Source organism: Canis lupus, chromosome 20 (assembly GCF_003254725.2).
Source record: "Canis lupus dingo isolate Sandy chromosome 20, ASM325472v2, whole genome shotgun sequence".
Taxonomy (NCBI): Eukaryota; Metazoa; Chordata; class Mammalia; order Carnivora; family Canidae; genus Canis; species Canis lupus.
In genome coordinates, this window is record NC_064262.1 from 58,330,379 (window position 1) to 58,353,395 (window position 23,017).

Sequence of the window (23,017 nt, forward strand, 5' to 3'; positions counted from 1 at the left end):
GTGCAGGGGTGGAGCGGGTGGAGGCGGCCTTGACGCCGGGCCCTCGTCCTGCAGCCCCTGCCGCCGTGCAGTGAGGAGGCCCAGGCACCCGTGGGCGCCCGTTCCGCGGAGCCGGGGGGAGGATGGGAGGATGCCCAAGATGCCTCCGGGCCCCCCAGACAGGGTGGAGGGGGGATGAGCCACCCCACCACAGCTGTCCCCGCAAACGCCTCCGGGCGGGAAGCAGGGGGGATGCCGCAGTGGCCTGGCTCCACACCTGCCGGGTGCCCCAGGCCTGACACTGGTGATGCCCGGCGAGGCCCCGAGGCCAGGAGGAGGGGAAGGGGTGTGGCAGCCGCAGGCAGACAGCTCCCGTCTCGTGGGCTGAGGGCGCCGCTGCCGGTCCCACAGGGGGCCTCGCAGGCCCTGCAGCCCCAGCCCTTCAGGTCTAAGCCAGAAACCAGACTGAGGGGTGAAACCTTCCACGCTTGACCGCAGGACAGTGTCGTGCTGTGGCGCGTTGGTGGGCACGGAGAAGCCCCAGGGTCTGACCCGCAGGGGTCTGTCCTGACGCTGCCATCTGACCCCAAATCCAGGCCACTGTGAGTGAAGCTGCGAGGCCTGGGTGACAGCTCGACGCAGGACCCGGCGGTGCTGTGGTCGCAGGGGGGCTGCACGGGGGCCGCCCGGGCCTGGTGGTCAGCCCACCCCGAGGTCCTGCGGGGTGGCCCCGGGCTGCCAACAGCTGTCCCGCCCCAGGCAGCAGTTAACCCAGCAGCTTCCTTGTGCCCGGACCCCAGATCCCTGCAGGGCCCCCCTCAATCTCCCCAGGCACTGGGGGTCACGGGTGCACGCCGCTGCAGGTGTCCCGGGGCCACGCCCCCCAGGGCCTGCTGGCACCCCGTTCTCCGCAGCCCTTCGGGGAGGCCAAGGACAGGCTGCTTCTCTAGCTTCTCATAAAGTCATTTTATTTAGATTCCAAACAAACCAAAGCAGAGAGAAGAGGTGACCACAAGTGAATCCGTCCACGCGCGAGCTGGGGGCCGTCTCTGGCTCCAGCCGCAGGGGCTGCAGACGGGCAGGGCCCAGGGCCCCCAGGCCCCGCCACCCCGCCTGGCGGGCTCCGAGGGACAGGACGAGGCAGGCGGCCCCTGGGAAGCAGAGGACCCAGGACACACGCGGGAAGGGAGGGCGACACCCGAAAGGAGACCCCCCAAGGGCCGGGCAGCGTCCCTCCCGCGCGGCAGTCTCGGCGCCACACAGTCCGGGCCTGCTGAGGTAAAATCTGTAAGTTTATTCTCGGGGTCGCGGTGTCAGGACTCCTCGTTGCCGGAGTCGTCCTCGTCATCCCCGAAGCAGCTGTCGGCCTCGGCCTCGGCCTCGCCGTCCTCGTAGTAGTCGTCGTAGAAGAGGTCCGAGCCCTCGTCGGGCGCGGGGGCCTTGGTCTTCACACAGTACTCGGCCAGCGTGGTGGGCACCTTCACGCCGTCCCGCTCCGCGTCCACCTTGGTCCCCAGGACCTGCTTCCTGCAGGAGACGCGCCAGCGGGTTAGGCTGTGCCCCACGGGCTCCTCCCCGGGAGCCCAGCCCGATGCCAAGGCAGGGGCCAGCAGGGCAGCACACAGGGCCACAGGGCCGTGGGCCCGGAGCACACGACACGCTTCTGCACGACGCTCAGTCGCCAGCCACAACACCCCACCTGAAGCGGCGCCAAGAGCTTGGTCACCGGGGCGATGGGATTAGGGCTTCAGCCTGAACTTCCTGCTCCTGTGTTCAGGGCCTGCCCCAGCGTAGCGCCCGCCACACAAGGACGGACGGAGGGACGGACGGACAGGTAGACGAGGTGTACAGACGGATAGGTGGACGGGGGGGGGGACAGGAAGAGAGGGTGGACGGACAGGTGGGTGGACAAGTAGACAGAGGAACAGGTGGAGGGATGGGTGGACAGGTGGACAGGGTGGACAGGTGGGCGGGGTGGCGCAGACCAGCAGCACCAACACGAGGAGAACGGGCCGGAGGACGCCGAGGCTCCCCCCACGCGCTGCTCTCCCGCGGACCCACCTGGTGCCGTCCCTACCTGGAGCCCAGCGGCCCCACGCAAATCGCCCCCGGGACAGATGCCCGGAACCGACGACCCACTGACAACGCACCCTCTCGATCCACGGGCCGGCCACGCGGGGGGCAGGCAGGAGCAGCCCCGCAGCCTCCCTCACGTGGGCGCCTGCGAGCTGGCCCACAGGGAGTCTTGAGGATAAAAACAGTCTGGTTTTAATTTTGGTGCCACGTGGGAGGTGGCTGGGAAAAGAACTGGGGCGAGGCGCGGGCCGCGTGGGCAGGACCCCCCAGGTGCCGTGACCCCACAGGTCCCACACGCAGCCCCCGAGGTTGCAGAGCTCCTCCCGGAGGGGGCCGGCACCCCGCAGCACCCGGCCCTGCCTTCCACACCCACACGCTGCGCCCGCCCAGCATCGGGGGCCAGCCTTCCTGGAACCAGGGGTGGGGGCGCACGGAACGTGGGAAGGGGCTGCCGGCATGTGCACGGATCACCCTGGGGCCGCATGTGTGTGGTTTGGGGGTGAAACACGCTCAGCTCACACGAGCAATACTGCAGAGATGGTTGACGAGACCCTGCTCACATCAAACACCCCTGAACCCACAAAAATGGGCCGGACCCATGGATGTGATTTCACTCTGACCAGAGAGAACAAAAACCAACAGAAAGGCAGACAGGAAGCCCCCCAACTGCACCCCGCGGGGCCCAGGGGCTCGGGAGGCCACAGGACGCCATCCCCAGGGAGCCCATGCGGCTCTGGACGGCGCCCAGTGACTGGAGGGGGGCCGTGTGTGAGGCCCGAGGGCAGCGTGGCAGCCGCGGAAGGCCCCGGGGATGTGGCGGGTGCTGCTGGGGGGGGCGGATCTGGAAGGCCACGCAGGACGGCACCCGGGGGGTGACCCAGTAAGATCACGGGGCTTCCTTGCCGTGACTCCTCGAACACATGTTTCTCTGTCACAAGCGCGTCACCTTCTCAGCCACGTGAGCTCCTGCAGCTCTACCTGCGTGAACCCTGCCCATCAGTGCACGCCGCGGTTCTGACCACGCGGGTCCCGTGGCTCCGCCCCCTTGTCCCAGAGGTGCTGCGCACGGACAGGCCGCGGCTCGCTCCCTCGGGCCTCCGGACGCACACCCGGGTTGTGGCCAGTGGTTGGCAAACCGAAGCTGTTCTGAACATTCACTTGGGTAGCGGTGTGGACGCTGCCCGTTTCTCTTGAGTAAATGCTGAGACCGCGATACGTGGGGTGGTAACGCAGGCGCAAGCACGCCTTACTCGTCTTCCTAGATAGAAGCTAAAGCAGGAACTGGAAGATTTTGTAAACGACCTCACGAAGGGTTAAGCCCGGCAGGAAAGAGTCCGTAAACCCGCTTCCGAGGTGACAATGGACAATGGACACAGGGCAGTCACACAACCCAGCAGCACGAGGGAGGGAGAGAATGAGGTCAAGCCGCCCTGGGGCCTACGCGGGCGGCTCACGCGTCCACCCGGGGCCAGCCGGGGCCTCACTGCGTTCCGACCCCGTCCAGACCCGCAGAGCGTTCGCTCCGTAAAGGGAGCTCTGGAGCTCTTCCTGGGGATGTTCGCCTCTTTGTTCCCGGGGGGTGGGGGGTGGGCGGGCACTGAACATGAGCAGGGGGCGGGGGGCATTAGCTCTGGCCAACCTACACCCCGCGCTGCTGCGGATACAGGAGCGCGCTCTGCTCTGAAGAGGGACTTCTACACACACGTGGAAAACGCCTCCCGCCCAGGAGAGCATGAGCACGACGCTGAGGACAGGAGCCAGTGCTGGGGGTGAGCAGTCACGGCCACACTCACGCAGGTGGCCTCGTGGCCGAGGGCCAGGGATGGAGGCGACCATGAGGACGGCCCCGTCTCGCTCCAGAGCCAAGGAGCCCCAGTAAGACCTGCTTCAAGCTCAGTGGTGGAGGCTCGGGGGCTCGTGTACGCGCCCGTCAGGCCCGCGTGTGGCGCAGACCACGTAGCTGTGCTTGCAGATACTGCGTCACACGTGGTGGACACATGGCCCCCGCGCCTGTGTGACGGGGGCTCCTGGCGACCTGAGACAGGTCACACCCGTTTCCTTAAGAAGAGTTGGGTGGGGGCCACAGAGACCAGGGGAAAGAGGAAGGACCCGTGCGTGGCTTGGGCCTGGCTGGCCGCTCCCTGGCACCGCCGTCCCCGTGCCTCACCTGATGATGTCCGTGTACTCCCGGTCCTTGCCTTTGCTCTCTTTCCATTTCCTGTACATCACAGAGGCGTCCACGTTGGCCGGGGAGAAGGTGTTCGGTTCGTTGAGGAGCGAGATGACGCTCAGGAGGATGGTCCTGGGGGCGTGGGGGGAACAGGTGCAGGGCGCTCTCTGGCCTGGCCACACACCTCGGGCCACGGCATTTGTGGGCACACCCGGAGCCCGACTCGCAAGCTACCCCCAGGCCCAAGCATCCCTGGTGAGCTCCCAGACACCCTGAAGCCAGCCCAGAGGCCCCTGACCCACAGCCCTGCAGGCGACATTTGCCTGGACTTCTCACTGCTACGGGCTTTTGTCTCAGGCCCCGAGGACAGCAGGGGCAGACGTGCGGGCAGCTGAAGCGAGGACCACCTGCGTCACCCACGTCCCCGCCCCCCAGACATCCTGAAGGCCAGTGGATCCCTCTGTGACAACAGTGTCTGTTACGGCTTGAGCTGGACCCAGACGTGCAGGCCGGGAAGCAGGGAGGCCGGGCCACTCAGTGAGCGGCTCAGCCCTGAGACACAGGGGACTGGGCTCCGTGGGGGACGGAGGGAGGAGACCCCCCCGGGGAAAGGTGGAGGGACCGAGGGAGCCAGAGCGGACTCGAGATTCCCAGCGACTGTTCCTGATGGTGGACGGGCCAGGGGGCTTCAGGAAATGAGGACAGGCCTGCGAGCTGGCCCAGGGGTCTTTGGGGCCCCCCGCATCCCGGCGGGAGGCCAGCCAGGGCAGATCGGACGGTACTGCAGGGAGTCGTGGCCCTGTCCTCCCGCGTCCGCGCCCCAGGGCTGGCCGGGCCTGAGGGAGCCCCACAGGGGCAGGGGTCCATCTGCTGAGCAGCCCCTCACACAGGGCCCGGTCCACTCTCACCTGACGTTCTGGGTGGGGTTCCACCGCTCTGAGGGCAGCTCCCCACTCTGGGGGTCATCGACTGGGGGGTGGAGAATGGAGATGCACACGTCCCCCGTCTGTGGGTACAGGACGGAGGGATCAGGGCCCACACCGCTCACCACTCGGCAGGCAGCGCAGCGTGTCCCCCGACAGGGAGGCTGCAGGGCACGCGGCGGACTCACCTCGTAGATGTTGGGGTGCCACATCTTGGTCAGGAACCGGAAAGCCGGCGGGGAGTAGGGATAGTCGATGGGGAACTTGAGGCGTGCCTGGGAGGGCAGAGCGCAGGAGCTCAGCCAGTGCCGCCCACGGCCCCCAGCCCAGGGCCGCAGACCAGGGTGTGAGCTGGGACAGACGCGCCCGCCCGGAGGCCGCCTGGACCCTGCCTGCCGCACGCACCGCCCGCAGGCCCCAGGACTACTCAGGGTCCCCCGAGCCGATCCGGGCCCCACCCCGCGGCTGGGAGCAGGTCTCAGGCCGTGCTCAGTCCAGGCCTGTGGGAGGGACGCGCAGCCAGGCCCCAGGGAGCGCGGCGGGCTCGGGCCGGCACATGGCTCCGGCTGGCAGGGCCCTGGGAGCTGTGCACCCCCGCACGGTGGTGGACTCCTCGGCCTCAGTTTCCAGGTTGTGGGGAAGATTAAAATAGACGTGTGTTCACTCAGCAATCACTCCCGACACCTCTGTGGGCCGGGCCCTGTGGGAGGAGATGAGTCAGCGCTGGACAGACGGGCTCTCTGCCCACAAGTGTCCATCACGGGGGGGCCAGGAAGGCAGACAGGAAGGTCACGGGGCAGACTGGGGAGGGCCACCTGCCCAGGTGACACACTGCTCAGGCCTCAGCAGGTAAAGAAGCTGTGTTGGCTTGTTTGAGCCCCAGGCCCAGACGTGGGGAGGCCTGGCCCCGGATCCTGGCGGAGCTCCAGGCCGGCAGGGGCGAGCCAGCGAGCTGGGAGACAAAGCTGGGCACGTGTGCGGCAACTCCCCCAGGCCCGAATTTGGAAAGTCTCCTTCCTGGGCAGGGGGCACTCGGGGCATTTGGGGGAAGTCCCTCTGCTCTGGGGTGACCATGCTGAGGCCCAGGAGGCAGGCAGCTGGCTGGCGACTGCAGAGCACTCCTGGAACTCAGAACCTGCCCTAAGAGTTTCCAGTGATGGCCCTCGGGGGCGGGGCGGGGGGGCTCCCTGGCACCAAGCACCCACCGAATCGAGCATCCCCCGGGGAGACCGCACCACTGAGCAAGCTCAGGCTCAGAGAAGGAAAGTCCCCTACTGAGGACGCCCGGCGATAAGCCGGGAGGAGGCCTCTGAACTGCCTGTCTCTGGCACCCCGTCTGGTCACGGAGGCTCGGGAGGCCGGGCTGGCCGCAGGGCGCTGGGGGAAGTGGCTGGAAGTGACGGTGGTACTTCCCTGCGCTTCCCCAGCTCCGCTCCCGCCCGTCGCACCTGCACGAGGACCACACTGGGTGTGGGGCCCAGGCCGGCCTCCTGCAGACAGGGCCTGTGGCATCTGGAAATCTGGCCGTGGCCCAGCTCCAGTCCCTTCTTCTCAAGTGGGATGACCCCTCCCCCCCAAAGCCATCCTGGAGGATCTACCCACAATCCCTTGCAACCAGTTAACCGGCAAAAATCAGAAGCCCAAAGCCTGTGCCCTTTCCCTCCAGCTCTGCAGCCTCACCCAGGGGCTCGGCCTGCCTGAGCGTCCCGGCTGCGAGAGCCGTCGCCCTTGCAGCCCGAAGCAGACACAGGAGGCTGGCGAGGGCCCTAGATGCGCTACTAGGTGGCCAACCCCAAATCCGTGCCCTGCGTGCCAGCGGGGGCCGGGCTCCCCGGCCATGCAGAAGCTAGCCCAGGGCTGTCCACGCTCACGCCCCCTCGTCCCACTGCAGCACCACGGTGGGGTGCTCGCAACTCGGGAGTCGCCCCAGCTGACCAGGCTGCTCCCTCACGCCCGCGGCCGAGCAGGCTCAGCTAAAACATCAGCTGAAAGTGCAAACACAGACATGTGCCCCGGGAGCAGCGGCCGCCCCTCCCCCACCGCCTGGCTTCTGCTCCCCACCCTGCCCGGGGCAGAGCCTGGCAGGGCCTGGCAGGGCCTGGCGGGGCCTGGCGGGGCCTGGCGGGGCGCGCAGGCTCCCGAGCAGGGAGGGTCCTGGGCCGGCCTGGGCCGAGGGCTCGCTCCCCACCGCTCGGCAGCGAGACCCCCTTGGCCCGCGCCTCTGGCTCGCGTGCACGGCCCGGCCCTGCAACCTGAGAAGCGTCCTCCGGCCCGACCGGGCTCCGGCGGCGAGGTCAGGAGGGCCGCCCGGGGCCTGGCTCCAGTCCTTTGTCACACCAGGGAAACGCGGCCAAGGCCGGGCGCGGCGGCCCTCCCGGCTCCAGGCAGCGCGGCGGGACGGCTCGGGGACCCCGCGGCCGGCGGGGGGCGCAGCGGGGCGAGCGGGGGCGCCGCGGCTCACCTTGAAGTAGCCGCCCTCGTAGTAGGTGTTGGGCGGCCCGAAGATGGCCACCTCCCAGTTGTACAGGTCGCCCTCGTCCACCAGGGTCACCCGGAAGCCCTCCACCGGCTCCTCCTGCAGCCCCTTGAGCTCCAGCAGCAGCGCCTTCTGCGAGCTGGGCACCAGCGGCCGGGCCATGGCGGCGGCGGCGGGGCCCGGGGTCGGGGGCGCGCGGGGCCGCGGGGCCGCCGCGGGGGCGCGGGACGGGCCGGGCCGCGCGCCGGCCGGGGGGACGCCGGGGCCGCCGCCGCCGCCTTCCTCCTCCTCCTCCTCGCCGCCGCCGCCGCCGCCGCCGCCGCCGCCGCCGCCCGGGACCCCGGGGCGCTCCACTCGCTCTGGCGCCGCCGCCCGCCCGGCGCTCGCCTCCGCCTGGCCCGCGCGCCCCGCCCCGCGCTGCGCGTGCGCGCCGCCTCCGGCCCCCCGACCGCGCCTGCGCGCCGCGGCGGGGCCCGCACTGAGCCTGCGCGCCCGCCCGCGGGGCACGCCGGGAAGTGGAGTCCCCGCCCCCGGCCCGCCGAGCGCGCAGGCGCGACCGCCGGGAGGGACCGGGGGGGGGGGGGAGGCCAAGCGCGCAGGCGCCTGGGCGCTTCCGACCCCCGGGAGGCCGCCGCCGCCGCCCGCCGCTCGGACGAGCACCCCGGACGTCTGTGCGCGGGGAGGCGGGCAGGGCTGGGCTGCGCCGGCCCGGCACGCGCCGCGGGGCTTTTGGGGTCTTTTCTATGACGTCCCAGCGCGGGGCGGGGCCGGGGCGGGGTCGCCTGGCCCGGGCGGGGCGGAGCAGGTGGCTTCGCGGAAGGGGAGGAGCGGCGGGCGGGGCCTCAGTTTCCCTTCGGGGGAGCGGAGCGCGGGGCCGAGCTGGGGGCGGGGTTAGTCCCCACCGCGCCGGGCGCACACCTGGACGCACACCTGGACGCACACCTGGACGCACACCTGCGCGCACACCTGGCCCCGGCCTCCATCCTCCACGCCCTCAGGGACCCAGAGGGTGGGCGTGGCGCTGTGCCCGCAGCCTCGCTGGCAGGTGTCCGGCAGGCCCCAGACCAGCACCTGTGCTGCGAGCCCCTCCTCCAGGTGCCCCAACACCTGCCCCCCCGCCCCCCGCTGCCGTCGCCCAGGTGAGGACACACAGGGAGCCTTGTCTGGCGCGAGGGAAGCAGCATTTCATCTAGAGGAGAGGGACAGGGGACCGGAGGAAGAGCCCCGGGCCCGGCAGCGGCTTCCGGCGGCTGCCCCAAGGCGGGGACCCTGACGTTCCCATCCGCAGAGTGGGCAGCCGCTGCCCCGCACCCCGGGCCACCTGGCTCCGTGCCCCTGGCCAGGGGTTCCCTGGCCCTCGTTCTGTGCCCGCGGCGCCCACGTCAGCAGCGGCATGGGGCAGCTTGCCAGTAAATAGTAATTAGAAGTAATCACGATTCTTGCAAATCCAGATCCCAGGATCTCCCGACGGAAGCCCCGCTCCCCCACGAAGCATGGGTGGGGGGGCTGGTTCTGCAGATGTAAAGGGACGTACTGGTTTGGGGCCGCTCCAGCAGGTGCCACGAGGGGCGTCACACACACACACACACACACACACACCCAGGGACGCCTGCTCCCGGCTCTGAGGCCTCCGGGGTTTGTGCCCACCGCACCTCGGTTTCCTGTGGGGGCGTCCCACTCTTCGTCTCTGAGGTTCCAATTGGACTGAGCCCCGGGCCCCGGCCGTAGGGACAGATCACCCAGGCAGAGCCGCGGCGGTGTGGTCCAGGAACAGCACGTGGCTCAGCCATCTGACGAGGGAGCTCTGGGGCTTCTGAGAAGGCCGCACCCCGTGGCTGAGCCGGGAGGACCTGGGCCTGGAGTCGGGGGGGGGGGGCACCTCGTCAGCACAAGCGCCACGCGCGCAGTTGGCACTCGGGGAGCCTGAGCCGATGGGCAAGGCAGTGCCAGTGACCCCGCGCATGCCCCCGAGGCAGGCCGGCTGACCTTCCCTGCACGCTCCACATGTGCAAGCTGATCAGTTCCTATTTTTTTTTTTTTTTAGTATTTTATTTATTTACTCCTGAGAGACACAGAGAGAGAGAAAGAGAGAGAGAGGCAGAGCCACAGGCAGAGAGAGAAGCAGGCTCCCTGCGGGGAGCCCGACGTGGGACTCGATTCCGGGACCCCGGGGTCATGGCCTGGGCGGACCCCACAACTGTCAGAGGATTGGCGTGAATGGTTTAAGGCTCTAAGTGTGTGGAGATTTGTCACAACAGCCGTAGGAATTGAACACGCATCTATGAGCTTCGGATTGTTCCACTGCAAAGCTGACTGACTCGCGACCTACGTGCTGAGGATACGGCAGTGACCAGAAGTGCCCACGCCTCCCCCTTGGGGAAGTGGGACAGAGGTCACAAACCAGCCGGTGGACACGCAGCAGCAGGGGCTGCGACAGCGCAAGGCGAGCGTTAGCAGTGCAGGCTTTACCCCGATGGTGTCAGGGGAGGGGAGCAAGGTGGGCCTTGAGGTCCCCAGGAGCGTGTGACGGACGGAGGGGGAGGTGCACAGAGGCCCTGACGTGGGGACGAGCTGCCGCAGTAGAGCCCGGCGTGCCCGGGGCAGAGCGAGGCCGTGCGAGGAGCAGGGGGGTCCCCGGGTCAGCCCAGCGTGGGCTCTGCGCTCAGGGCCTGTGACAGAACCGCTGCAGGCCAGGTCCTCCCGGCTCAGCCACCTCAGGAAAAACGTCCCCGGGCTGCATGTCATCGGCCACCGCCGGGTCACCTGCAGCTATCACCCCGAGGACGGGGCGGTGGGATGAAGCTGTGGACAGCAGCCAGCGGGACGGGGGGCATCCCCCCAACCCTCCGCCCTGGGAAGCCTGGGTGCTGCCCCAGGGGCCGCAAACTCCGGAGGTCGCAGGGGGTTGGTCCCGGCTATGGGGGGCCTGGGATGTGCTTGGGGTGTCCCCGGAAGACGCGGTAGGCGGCTGGCCCTCCAGGGCAGGGCCAGGGGCCCACGCTGTGAATTTGAGAATCCTGTGCGTCCAGGCAGTAATTGAAGCCGAGGAGGACGCACGGGGGGAGCCGGGAGGCCCCGGAGCCCAGGTGAGAGGAGGAGGCTTCAGGGCGGAGTTGGGGAGGGGGAGGTCCAGGCCAGGTAAGGAGGTCCTGTCTGCCCCAGGGACCCTCGGCTGGCAGAGGTCAAGCCAGGTCACGATGTACGGGGATGTCTGGACGGTGGTGCCCCCGGGAGGCCACGGTTCTGGCTCCCGCCTGAGGCAGGGGGCTGCCCTGTGCCCCCCGGGGCTCCTCGTCCAGCACCCGGGGCACCGGGATTGGCGGGCCCAGCGTGCAGGAGGCGAGGTGGGTGGGGACCCGCGACAGCTGACCTTCCAGGGACCTAACGCTGCACAGTAAACGGGCCAACGACTTTGTGGCTGAAAACAAGGATCGTGTAGCTCGTGAACCTGGTCACCGGGTCACAACACGGCTGCGGAGTGAGTCCGCGAGCACCGGGGGCGGGGCGGGGAGCAGGTGCCACCTCTGTGACCCGGCCGTGGAAATGACGTCGCATCACACAGCCACTGAAATTCACGCAGATGCCACCTCTTGATCTGCCTTCGGAGGGGGGCGGAAAGTTCTGGGCCAGCGTTTGGGAGCAGAAATGGTGCCGTTGGCATTTTTGGAAAACGCACAGTCAGCAGCCACAAGTCGCCGGTTCCCTGATGGGCTGCCCTGTGCCGGGAAGTGGGGACCCAGTGCTCCTGGCCCCCCGTGGCGCGCGGGAGGGCTTCAACTCTGCCCGAGGGGTCGCCCCCGGCAGAGCAGGGCTGTCCTGGTCCCTGAGCCTGATGTAATCAGGGGCTGGGAGTCTGACCCCAGCCGCCCTCCCTGCCCGTGGTTCCCTGCGCAGGAGCAGCCCCTGGGGTGGGGGGGGACGCCCAGTGGGCAGTGGGCTCTGGACGGGGCGGCGCAGGTGGGGGTGGCGCGTGGGTTCTGAGCAGGCCCTGCACCTCGACTTCCTCATCTGCAAAGCCTGGGTAGCCAGTCGCTTCCTCAGAGGGCAGGTGGCCCCGCAGGGCTTGCAGGTGCCCGCTGCTCCCCCGTCACCCCGCTGTCCTCCTCCTCCAACAGCTGGGAAGCTGAGGCCCGGGGTACCTCACCGGGCACCCAGGCGCCATCCGCTTCCACAAAGCCGAGTCTGGGGGCGCCCCGGCATGTGCAAGCTGCAAGCCCAGCCCCAGGCAGCACTGGGGCGAGCTGGACGGGCCAGGGTGGGGGTGAGGGGGGCACACACACTGCGCTCGGCCTCGGCCTGGGAACAGATTTTATTACCAGCGGGAGGAGGGGCCTTTGTGGGGGTGGGGGTGCCCACTTCCTGGGACCCGAGGCTCCCCGACGGGGCTGGGGCGCGATGTCAGGGTGGAGGGGGTGGGGGGCTCCCTGCCTGGCCCTTGCCCGCGGGCATACCCCAGTCCCAGACCCGCATCAGCGACCCGCGGCTGCGACCTCGCTGTGGGTGCGGGAGGGGGCGGTGAGGTGTGCGGGCTCAGGCCACGGGCTTGACCTTGGCGATGAAGAGGGCGGCGGCCTTCTCCAGGAACTCCTCCCGGGTCATCGGGGAGCTGGGCCGCCGGGCCACCAGGGCGCGGTCCATGGCCAGCGCCAGGCTGTCGGGGCCCAGGCGCGATCCAGCCTCCAGGTAGCGGGCAGGCACCGGGGCCCCGTCGCTGGCCTGCAGGGCCCCCTCCAGCGTGTCCAGCACGGCCTGGCCCACCCGGCGGTCAGCCACAGCCAGGGCCGGGTCCTCCAGCAGCTGGTACAGGGCGCTGGCCCGCGCCACGAACTCCAGGAGCACGAAGCAGGTGAGCATGCCGGCGCGGAAGACGTCCAGCGGCACGGCCTCATGGTCCCGGCACTGGATCTTGTGCAGCAGGGGGGCCACGACCTCCTCGGGAGCCTCCCCGTCCCGGCAGATGCGCTTGAGCAGCTCGCTGTAGGTGCGCCCGTCCAGCCCCGGCTTCTTCTTGCGCCCGCTGGCGCTCAGGCACTCGTAGGCCACGCTGACGTTGTTGTTGAAGGCTGTCCTGCGGGAGGGCGGGAGCGTTGGGCCAGCGGCGGGGCCCAGCGGCCCCTGGGCCCCTCGCCCGCCCGCCGCCCTGAGTCCTGTCCCCTTCTATCTCCCTCCGAGAACCGGGCGTGGTCAGGCCCCAGGGCCTTGGCACTGGCTGCGTCCTTTGCCCACAGCGCCCTCCCCCGGGTCTCCCTGCGGCTCCTGCAGCTCCTCTGAGTCCTTGCTCAGGGGTCGCCCTGCGGGGCCCCCACCCCTGCCTGATGACACAGTTTCATTTGTTTCCGGATGTCAGCCCAGGAGCCCACACTGGGGTGTACGGGTCGGCCCCCGCGGCCCCCAGCGCCCAGAACGCCGCCTGGTACACGGCAGGTGCTCCGTGCGCACCACCGAGGCCGCCCGCTGCCCCGCCCCGAGCCCCCGGCCCGCACCCCACGGAAATCGGGCCCAACAGTTTTATCAGCAGCTGCCCGCGACAGGCTGAGCCATGACACCGGCAGTACGACCTGTTGTCTGCTGACCTGAGGCCCCTCCACCCGCGCAGGCTGTGCCGGGAGCTTCGGGAGCTGCCCCCCGCTACCTGCACAGGCAGGTGGGGAGGCTCAGGGCCCGGCTGGCCTGGGGTCCCAGCGCCAGGGCTCCCAGCAGAGGCACGGGCGCCCTCAGCTCAGCCCCACAGGGAGGCATGTGTGGCTCCGTCCACCCCCTGCGCGACCCGCACAGCGTCTGGGCTCCCTGTGGGCAGCCCTGCTTGCACGGAGGCTGTGCGCCCCCAGGAGCCCTGAGGGTCAGAGCCCGTTACAGGGGGAAACCGAGGCCTGGCTGTACCGGAGCCTCGGGGGGCTCCTAGCTGGGGCTCTTCTCCGTCCGCGTGGCCACAGACCCTTTCCCCCTCGCTCACTGGCCCTGACACTGTGCCAGGCGCCTGCGAAGCATGAGGGTGGCACCCGACACGGTGTCCCAGTCCCACAGGCTCACCCTGCATCACGGGGGTGGCCGCCGCACCTCCTAGTGGCCCCGCAAGCCCCCAAGCCCCTGCGGCAGGAGCGGGAAGGACGATAACGTGGACGCAGTGCTCCCCCTGCTGTCACCGACCCGTGGCCACTGACAACGCAGGCCCCGCAGCCGGAAATGGCAGTGGTCACAGACTCTGGCTTCGGGGCCGAGGGCTTGGCAATGGCTCGGGGTCGGCCTGTGCCCTGGAGGCTCGCACACCTGGGCCTCCATCCTGCCTGGCATCCCAGGGCCACGGGCGCGCCCCCCACGGCGCTGCCCACCCGCCTGGCGTGGGGGCGACAGGTGAGCAGGACGTGAGGGGGCACCCACAGGTGGGGACGAGCCGGTGAACCGCTCCACCAAGACGCGGGACTGGAGGCCTCGTGTGCGCCCTGCCGAGGCCAGCGTGGGAGCCCGAGCAGCGTGGTCCGCGCCCCGGTGCCAGGCCCAGGTCAACCCGCGGCCTGTCGGGGCCGCTGAGGTCTCAGAGCTGTTTGTCGCTGCCCTGGTGCAGCTGTCCCAACGGGACGGTGGCCTGGGACCTGCCGCCCGCCTCCCCCCCCCAGCACCCGGGCCGCCTGCCGCCGGCTCTCCTGAGCCAGTCCTGGGGGCACCCAGCGCCCCCCATGAGCACCCGGCCCACCCGGACCTGCACCTGGGTCCTAGTTACCGTCCCCGGCTCTCGTCCTCATCCCTGCCTCGCGGGGTTCCCGTGAGGACAGGACGGAAGTCGTGCCCAGGACTTATGACGGTGCCTGGCCCGGGGGGTGTCCCCGTGACCAGGGCTGGAGGACCCCGCAGGCGTAGTCCCACCCCGGGTGGGCGCGGGATCCTGAGGGTGACACCAGCCTCCAGCCCCCGCTGCCCAGCTGCACCTCCTCGCGGCCACCAGGGGGCGCCCACTCTGCGGGACGCGGGCTCCGGGACCAGGCTTCCCGGAGAGGCAGGGCCGGGCGAGCCCCCACAGGTCAGCCTTTGCTTAAATGACACGTGTGCGAGCACGTGTGGAACGTTCCACGGGGACACACGGAGCCTCTTCGCTGTAGGCCGGGGGCTCCCGGGGGGTGACTGACCCAGGGCCGCCTGGGGACATCTGGGGACACGTCTGGTTGGCAACACCGGGCGGATGGAGGCCGGGGGTGTGGGTCAGCACCCCGCAGCGTCCAGGACAGCCAGGCCCGGAGACCAAGCGAAGGCAGCTGGACGTGCTGGGGCCCTTCGCCAGGTTCCCGGGTCACGGGGCCCGCGGAGCAGCTCAGAGGCCCCGGGAGGGGGCCACCCCGTCCAGATCCGCCCCCACCCTGCCTGCCTGGCACGCGGCCCACAGCCAGTCATGTGAACACCGTTCTCATGCCCTTGGGGCCTGGAGGCTGGCAGGGGGTGGCCGAGGGGCCCCTGGAGGCTGGCGCTTCTGCTCTGGCGCCACACAGGAAGGGGGTTTGGGGAGTTCTCCCCAGGTCTCTCGTGCCGAGGGGCCCTCAAGGACGGCCCCGCTCACCACCGGGGCAGCTGCCCAGCCTCAGGGGGAGGGGACGGGCCTGGCCTGGCTTCTGCCTTTGGCCCGTCGGGCTGGGCTCAGGGGCTCCTGACAGTGACCTGGTCTTCCGAGTTAGCCACTGGCTCTGTCTCCAGGGAGACCAGGTGAGCCTAGGGGCTCAGGCGGTCTGCCTCCAGCGCTGGCCACTCCCCACGTCCACCCCCGCCCCCGCCCGCCGTGCCCCTGCAGCCCCGAGGTGCCCCCAGCGGCTCCAACACCCCTGCAGGGTAGTGCACAGAGGCCCCCGCGATGCACGTCTATCTGGAACCTGCGAGGGCCACCGTATTTGGAAACAGGGTCTTGGCAGATGCAGTCAGTTCACGACCTGGACGTGAGATGCGGTGGCGCTCAATTCAATTGTGCTTAGGAGAGAAAGAGACCGGAGACTCAGAGGAGGACACGGACAGGCACTGGCGGGATGTGGCCACAAGCCAAGGATAACTGGGGCCCAGGAGCTGGAACAGGCAGGAGGACCCCCGCCCCCCGAGCCTCCGGGGGGAGCGCAGCCCTGATGCTGACCCTTGATCTCAGACTTCCGGCCTCCAGGACTGTGAGAGAATAAGTTTATGTGTTTTTTTTTTTTGTTTTGTTTTTAGATTTTATTAAACCACCTCTACACCCAATGTGGGGCTTAAACGTACAACCCTGAGATCAAGAGTCACAGGATCTACTGACTGAGCCGGTCGGGCACCTCAAGTTTCTGTTGTTTTAAGCCACCAAGTTCGTGGTGGTTTGTTAGGGCAGCCACAGGACACGAATACAGCTCTCCTGGCCCTAAACCCAAGGTACTCCTCAGCCCTCGGACGTGGGCCACTGGACACGGGAATGCCGTCAGCCCACCAGGTGCCTCTGCGGGACTTAGGGAAACCCTCAGGAAGCCTCCACAGGAGTACCCTTGTTGGGACTGGCTACAGGTGAGTGACTCGTGCAGTGCTTCACCAGCACAACGGTACGTGGCGGCCCTACCGCGGATGACTTTTCCCCTTTGTAAGATGTCCCGGGATGCCATTGTCTGCTGGTTCCCCCTTCCCATCCGGTTGGCCTGATCATGATTTTCTGTGGGTTTTCCGAGGCTGGGACTCCTCAGGGTTGGGTCCTGGGCTCCTGTCCGTTCTCCTGAGGGTTCCATGACCCCTCCCAGCTGACAACCTGCTGTCCATCCCCCAGCCGCCCGACTTGAGTCCCCGAGCAACCCTGAGAACGTCCCCCAACCAGTGGCCTCCCCTCTCCGTGGACGGCCCCGCGGACTACCTAGGAGTGCTCTGCACACCTCCTTCCCACCGTCGCCCCTGCAAGCCTCAGATGGCCTGCAGAGCGCGTGGGTGCTCTGCTCAGACTCCCACCCTCCGCCCCCCTTCCCACACGGGATCACTCCCCAACGTCTCTGGTCGTGCCTCTCACAGGTAGGCAGGCGCCGAAGCACGAGGGAACCCCCTGCCGGCCAGGTTTCCTCTCCCTTCCTGGGTGCTCCTGGGGGCGCACGTGACTGCCTGCCTCGGGTTCTGCTTCTAGGGACCCCAGCCCCCCAGCCAAGGCCCAGCCCACCCGCACTGTCACGACCTCACCTGGCGGATGCTGCAAGCCGAAAGCTTCCCCTCAACCACCTGATGGGGGCCGTCCGCTCAACACCTATTCCTCAAGCACGTTCCATGGGCTCAGAACTGCTGGGCGGGAGGGTGGCGGTGCCATCCCCTCCCGGGCACCATGCTTCAGCCACGGGGAGGCTGGGCAGCCTGGGGGCCCCGCGCACCTGCCCGCTCCTCTCCCTGCGCCTGAAGCACCGGCCCTGCCCGCTGGGAGCTGCCTCCGGGGGCCTGGGGGTCCCGGCTGTTCAGTATCCACTGCCCCGCCCTGGAAACATCCACTTTCTGGCTTAATGGACGGGGACGCCATGACGCTAGTAAGAAGGCATCTAGGAGGAACCCCGTGTGGGAGGCCTCGCTCCGCTCCGAGGCTTTGGATCCTCTCCGGGCCGGTGGTTTCTAGGAGTGGTGGGGGCGGCAAGGGGGAACTGCGCCTGCGAAGGGCGTCTCGGAGACCAGCGGCCAGAGCTCCGGGCGCCGCCCCCACGCGCCCCCGCCCCGCAGTCCGCGTCCAGCGCCCGCGGGAGCCCAGCGCACCAGTGTCCAGCGTGCAGCTCGGGGGCGGGGGCTCCGCGTCCGCAGTCCCCAGCGCCCCGCCCCGGCCCCGCCCCCAGCGCCCCGGCCCCGCCCCCAGCGCCCCGCCCGGCCCCGCCCCCAGCGCCTAGGCCCCGCCCCTGCCCCGCTCAGCGCCCCAGTCACGACCCGGCCCCGCCCCCAGCACTCCGGGCCTGCCCCCCCGCCCCGCCCTCCAGGCCCCAGCGCCCCGCCCCGGCCCCGCCCCCCGCCCCGCCCCGGGCCGCAGCGGCCCCGGCCCCGCCCCGCACCTCTGGGAGTGGTGAGCCAGGCGGAGGTGCCACAGCGCGCGGCCCAGGCGCTGCTGCTGCAGCAGGAGCTGACCCGGGGGCTCCCCGGCGCCGCCGTTTGCAGGCGAGCGCAGGCCCATGTTCTCGAAGTAGTGCGCCAGGAAGGCGATCGGCTCCTCGGGCCGCGCCTCCAGCACCTTCAGCAGGGCCGCGCGCAGCATCTCCGTCACGCCGACCTGCCGCAGGAAGTCCTCCTCGCTGTCGGCCGGTGCCGCTGTTCGGGACACCGCCGGCCGGCCGCTGTCCGTGAAACTGGCCGCCGGAGCCACCGCCGGCCGCCGCTTCTCCACCGCCGCCATCTTCGCTGAGGGCAGCGGGACCGGAAGTGCCGTTGTAGCTTACAGTGCGTGGCGCCTCGCGGCGGCCATCTTGGTTGAGGGCAGAGGGCCCCCGGATCGGGCTGGAAGACTGGCAAATAACTAGACCGTGCCTCTTACCACCGCCCGCCCCCTACGCCCCCAAGTTCTGATCAGCCGTCTTCTTCCGGGGTCCTCCGCGTGTGCTGCTTAGCCTGCCAGGCCTGGGCCCGGAACCGGAATTTTGCCAGACTCCAAAATGGCTCTCTAGGAAGGGCACGGTTTCTGGCCTGAAGCCGCGTTGCTCGCCATCTTGGTAGCGGGCGAGTCCTTCATTAGCATGGTCCCCTAGCAACCAGTCTCCTTGGTTGTCAGGGACGCCCCGCGGATGGTGCCAGCGGCGCACTGAGCGTCGGCCCAGCGCGGACTCCGGTCAGCCTGGTCCGGTCTCCGTCTGAGCGTCTGCACCCCCAGCCCTCGGTGGGCCGCCGGATTCCCGGCCTCTGCCCCGCCCGCCCGACCCCAGGCCGCCCCGACAGGGAGAAGGTTCCCTTTAGCGGGCACCTGCGTGGCGTCAGGCCCCGGCGTGCCAGCCCCGGGCCGAGGCATGGCGCCCCCCCACCCCCCCAGGCGGAGCCCCTGCCCCGTCCCATCCTCGGGTGCAGGGCGCGGCATCCCATCCCGGTAACGCACAGAAGCACTGAGGCCGGAGCGCGTGTTCTTTATTCTCCAGCTCTGCACCCCTGGGAGCGGGCCGGCGGGTTGGGGCCTGGCGGGCTCCCTGCCGCGGGGCCCCAGCCCTGCCCTCTGGGCACCGGGGGTCGGGGAGCGGGCGGTTCCGAGGGCGCAGTCGGGCGGGGCGGTGGTCACCGGGCGGGCCTGCAGCGCTTCCGCAGGCGGTAGGCGAGGAGCGCCAGGAGGAGCAGCCCCAGCACCAAGCTGCCCGTCCACAGGGCTGGGGGCGCTGGCGGGGAGCCTGGGGAAGGAAGCGGGGGCCCTGAGCACCTCTTTGCAGGGAGGGGGGCGGGGAGACCTCAGCAGCCTCTGCTGGGGGCTCCCGCATTTGCTGAGCTCCTGAGGTTTTAGGAAGGACCTTTGAGGGGTGCAAACCCGCGGGGATGGCAAAGGACCTGGGGGCGAAAGGTGCAGAGGGCCTCACGTTTTGGAGACTGGGCGGGGGGAGAAAGAACGTAAATGTAAACTGTCTCCTTCTTATTAACAAACGTGGCTACTAGAACTCTTGAAGCCGCCCGAGGGGCTGTGTCCTACTTGTACTCCGGGGGCCTTTGTAGGCTGTAAAGCTGTCGGGGTGCTGGGAAACCCAGGGCCCCCGAGATGCGCAACCCTCGCAGCGCCCCCTGGACGGGACAGGGGACCAAGGCTGGGCAGGCCCCTTCCTTGAGGCTCCCACCCACCCCACCCCCCGGAACTCACAGACTTCCGCGACCAGGTACAGGCTGGCCATCTGTCCCCCTGGGTCCAGGCGACACTGGAACCAGCCTTCAGGGCCGCACCCTGCCCGGGGCACGCTCAGCCAAGCCCGGGCCCCGGCCTCCCGCCTCTGGTAGGCCTCCAGCCCCCCGGGCGCCTGCGTCCAGCCCACGGCCACCCCGGGGCCGCAGGCCGCCTCACACAGCAGCTCCAGACCCCCTGCTGCGGGTGACTGGTGGATTTTGGGGCGGCAGGGCCTGGCGGAGCTGTTCCCGGCCGGGGGTGCAGGACTCTCGGAGCTGCGGGTGGAGCTCAGCTCTGGGGTGGCCTCGGGGGAGGTCGTGCCGGGGGGCTCCCGGGAGGTCAGGCTGCGCAGGACTGGAAAACAGAGCGCATCCTACCATGAAAGATCTTTCAAACCCGGTGGCCTCTCCGCGTGCCCTCCCGCCGCACCTCTCGGCCCCCCACCCCCTCCCAGCACCCTGGGAGCTCCCTCGCTCCATCTGCACCCCCGTCAGCCCCCGGTGCGTTAACGGGGGCTTCAGGGTGCCCGGGAAGAGGCTGCCGGAGGCTCCATGACGTGGACAAGGCCCGTCCCACGTTAGACACGTTTGCTAAGTTAGTAGCGTCTGACGGGAACTGGCCACCTACTGTGTTCTCGGCCCCACGTGAAGGGTTTTCATCCGTCTATTCAGCAAGTATTTATTGTGCGCCTACTATGTGCTGGGCACCGTGGTTCCACCCGCCCACCCAGAACGAACACCTACTACGTGCCGGGCACTGTTTAAGCCACTGGGGGAACACAGCCGTGAACAAGACATACTCCTTTCGCAGTGAAGCCAGCAGTAGGGGATACAGACGATGGAAAAAAGGGAGGAGGAGGGGCCCCTGGGGGCTCAGCGGTGGAGCGTCTGCCTCTGGCCCAGGGTGTGACCCCGGGGTTCCGGGATCAAGTCCCGCATTGGGCTCCCTACGGGGAGCCTGCTTCTCCCTCTGCCTGTGTCTCTGCCTCTCCATGTGTTTCTCACGGATAAATAAATAAAATCTTTGAAAAAAAAAAGCGGGAAATGCAGGATGCCGGATATTGAAAAAAGGTGTTAAAAAACATACAGTAGGAGAAAGTGCTCATGTGCGCGTATGCACGTGTGTGTACACACACACGTGGAAGCGGCAGGAAGGATACTTTGGCCCTTTAGATAGGTCAGGAGAAGCCTCACTGGGAGGGTGACCTGAGGAAGGTGAGTGAGGGAGCAAAGCAGAGAGCTGGGGACGAGCATTCCCGGTGGAGGGTGGAGCATGGGTAAAGGTCCTGGGGCAGGACCACGCCTGGCCCGTTGGAGCAGCAGCTGGGAGGCCATGTGTCTAGAGAAGAGTGATGGGCGGAGAGGGAGGAGGTGAGGGCAGGTGGTTCAGGGCTCCGTGGACTTAGGAGGAGGGAGGTAGGAGCCTTGGAGGCCTGTGGGCAAAGCAGGAGGGGGTCTGTCCCAGCAGACAGCAGGGACAGACCTGTCCCAGGGTCGTGCTCGGTAAATCTGTGACGAGCATCACCCTGGAGGCGGGAGGACTGTGGTCCATCCACGGAGGGGCCAGGGGCGAGGGGTGGAGCCAGCAGTCCAGGGGGACCCCTGGACACCGCCGATCAAGGCTCGGAGGAGCTGAGGGACACTGGCTGCAGGCTGCCCGGAACCGCAAAGACTCACCTGGAATGGCCCGCTGGTGACTCAGCTGCACGCCGGGCAGCGTCATGGTTGCCCGGCAGTGGAGGGCGGGCGGGGTGGGGGTGTCCAGGGAGGGCAGCAGCCAGCGCCCCGTCACCTGGAACAGCAGGTCCTCGCCCTGCTGCGGCTCCTCCTCTACCTCCCGGCTCAGGGCCTCCCCCAGCTCCCGGTCCCCCAGGAGCAGAGACAAGGAGAGGGCCTCGGGGCTGGCAGGTGTGACGTTGTGGGCCGTGCAGGCCACCTCCCGGTCCTGCTTGGCCACCAGGGCCACTGGGGACACAGTCAGCTGGTCTGGGAATGCTGTGGACAAAGGGTTGGAGGCGGGTGGGCTGAGCCCCCAGGGTCAGCAGTGGGCCCTGAGGAGGGGGCTTGCAGGTGGGGCCCAGGCGAGAGCAGGGGCCTGAGGTCGGGAGAGGACCCAGTGGCCACAGCTTGTGTGTCTAGGAGGTCAAGGGCCCGAGGGGGCCGGAGCAGAAAGCGGGGGGGTGGCTCAGGTGGCTGGAGGGGCTGAGGGCAGCAGGGAATGGATGCGGCTCTGGGGCTGGGGCACAGGGTGGGCAATCTGGGAAGACTCCCAGGAAGAGGCGGTATTGGGACCGAGGTAGGCAGGGCTGCCGGCGGCGAGCGGGGGGGAGCGCACCGAACACCAGCAGCTGCACGGTCCGCTGGAGGGTGAGGTTCCCGCAGGAGCCCACGCACACGTGAGTGCCGGCCGCCGACAGGGACGCGTTGTGCACGGAGAGGACGCTGCTGCCTGCATCCGACCGCACGGCGCCCAGGCTGGTGTCCAGGCCCCGCCACTGCACCGACGGGGCCCTGTGGTCAGCGCACGACAACCGGCAGGTGAGCTGCCGCGAGCCGCCCATGGACACGGCCACCACGGAGTCTGGGGGCTCCACCTCCAGCGGCCCACCTGCCGGCAGACACGTGCTCAGCCCCGCCCTCCCACCAGCCTCGGACCCCCCTCGGACCCCTGCTGCAGACCCCGGGCTGCAGACCCCTGCTACCCCGACTTGGGATCCCCGACCTTGGACCCTCAACCTTGATGCCCAGCCTCGGACCCCCACCCTGGACCCCCAGACCCAGACGCCCCCCACTCCCTGACCCTGGACCCCCAGCCAAGGCCCCCCAACTGCAGACCTGCACCTCGGACCCGCCCGAGTGCTTCCCCGCTGTTGCCTGCATCTCCTGAGGCCCCCCGGGCCCCCTCCACCCTGAGGCTCGCCCTGCCCAGCGGAGCCCCCAGCCCCGCTCACCCCGGCCTCGCTGAAGGAGCCCCAGGAAGACAGGCAGCAGGAGGGCGAGGCCCCGCTCCATGCTCGGCGCTCTGTCCTCCGCCCGCCCGACGACGACCCGCCTTAAATAGTGGTGCCCCCCCCACTGCTCCCCGGGGCTTTCCCGAGGGGTTTTCCCGCCCTCACCCCGACCCCCCCTGGCGACTGAGAGGCAGGGGCTGGGGACCCGAGCTGGCGGGGACCCTGCGCAGAGGTCAGGACAGACGGGGCGGGAAGGAATGCGCAGACGCACAGACAGGAAGACTGGAAGATGGGGGGGTGAGGGGGACGTGGGGAGGCAGGTCCACGCCTCGGGGAAATCAACAGCAGGCCTGGGGCTGGCGCCACCTGCACCTCCCACCCCCTGACGGCTCCTCCTGGCGGTCCTGAGCGGCTGGGGGGCAGGTTCTCCTGGGCTGGGCCTCCCCCCCGTGAGGGTCCCTGGGGGTGTCACCCGTGGGTGAGGGTCCCTGGGAGTGGGAACCTCGGGGTGAGGGCCTTGTGGGGATGGTGGGGGTCTTTCTGTTAGAGGTGAGGGTCTCCTGGGTGACGGAGATGAGACGCTTCACCCCCTTGTCTGAGCCTGTCTGTCCTCCGGGGCGCAGGACGGGGAGCGGGAACGGGGAGGGGGCCGTTGCCCTCA

General features: G+C 69.2%; 3 protein-coding genes and 1 long non-coding RNA gene across 4 annotated transcripts; 1 reads left to right on the forward strand and 3 right to left on the reverse strand.

Moving 5' to 3' along the window:
- Nucleotides 1-930: 930 nt before the first annotated feature.
- Nucleotides 931-7,819, reverse strand: CDC34 (cell division cycle 34, ubiqiutin conjugating enzyme). Its single transcript, XM_025456624.3, has 5 exons — nt 7,610-7,819; nt 5,337-5,423; nt 5,134-5,231; nt 4,223-4,357; nt 931-1,506 (listed from the first exon to the last, which is right to left on the reverse strand). Exons 1-5 carry the CDS (start codon nt 7,784-7,786, stop codon nt 1,293-1,295), a joined length of 711 nt encoding a protein of 236 aa, XP_025312409.1. The 5' UTR covers nt 7,787-7,819; the 3' UTR covers nt 931-1,292.
- A 4,096-nt stretch (nt 7,820-11,915) lies between these two features.
- Nucleotides 11,916-18,092, reverse strand: TPGS1 (tubulin polyglutamylase complex subunit 1). The gene is made up of 2 exons (XM_025456622.3): nt 17,617-18,092; nt 11,916-12,692 (listed from the first exon to the last, which is right to left on the reverse strand). Exons 1-2 carry the CDS (start codon nt 17,952-17,954, stop codon nt 12,155-12,157), a joined length of 876 nt encoding a protein of 291 aa, XP_025312407.3. The 5' UTR covers nt 17,955-18,092; the 3' UTR covers nt 11,916-12,154.
- Nucleotides 15,134-17,363, forward strand: LOC125753091 (uncharacterized). Its single transcript, XR_007404096.1, has 3 exons — nt 15,134-15,313; nt 15,806-16,123; nt 16,377-17,363. It is a non-coding gene; the product is annotated as an uncharacterized LOC125753091 (long non-coding RNA).
- Nucleotides 18,093-18,661: 569 nt separating the features above from the next.
- MADCAM1 (mucosal vascular addressin cell adhesion molecule 1) lies at nt 18,662-22,506 on the reverse strand. Its single transcript, XM_025456621.3, has 5 exons — nt 22,357-22,506; nt 21,741-22,013; nt 21,083-21,400; nt 19,386-19,760; nt 18,662-18,927 (listed from the first exon to the last, which is right to left on the reverse strand). Exons 1-5 carry the CDS (start codon nt 22,415-22,417, stop codon nt 18,818-18,820), a joined length of 1,137 nt encoding a protein of 378 aa, XP_025312406.1. The 5' UTR covers nt 22,418-22,506; the 3' UTR covers nt 18,662-18,817.
- Between the last annotated feature and the right edge of the window lie 511 nt (nt 22,507-23,017).

Bases quoted from the DNA above. Each gene is read 5' to 3' on its own strand.
- CDC34 (XM_025456624.3), bottom strand. From the start codon at position 7,786: ATGGCCCGGCCGCTGGTGCCCAGCTCGCAGAAGGCGCTGCTGCTGGAG. The intron at 5,232-5,336 runs GTGAGTCCGCCG...CTGTACCCACAG, and splicing joins GGCACCCCAACATCTACGAG to ACGGGGGACGTGTGCATCTC. The intron at 1,507-4,222 runs GTGAGGCACGGG...CGTCTCCTGCAG, and splicing joins GAGTACACGGACATCATCAG to GAAGCAGGTCCTGGGGACCA.
- TPGS1 (XM_025456622.3), bottom strand. From the start codon at position 17,954: ATGGCGGCGGTGGAGAAGCGGCGGCCGGCGGTGGCTCCGGCGGCCAGT. The intron at 12,693-17,616 runs GTGCGGGGCGGG...GCCCTCCCGCAG, and splicing joins CTGGCTCACCACTCCCAGAG to GACAGCCTTCAACAACAACG.
- MADCAM1 (XM_025456621.3), bottom strand. From the start codon at position 22,417: ATGGAGCGGGGCCTCGCCCTCCTGCTGCCTGTCTTCCTGGGGCTCCTT. The intron at 19,761-21,082 runs GTGAGTCTTTGC...TCTGTTTTCCAG, and splicing joins TCACCAGCGGGCCATTCCAG to TCCTGCGCAGCCTGACCTCC. The intron at 18,928-19,385 runs GTGAGTTCCGGG...TTCCTTCCCCAG, and splicing joins GTACCTGGTCGCGGAAGTCT to GCTCCCCGCCAGCGCCCCCA.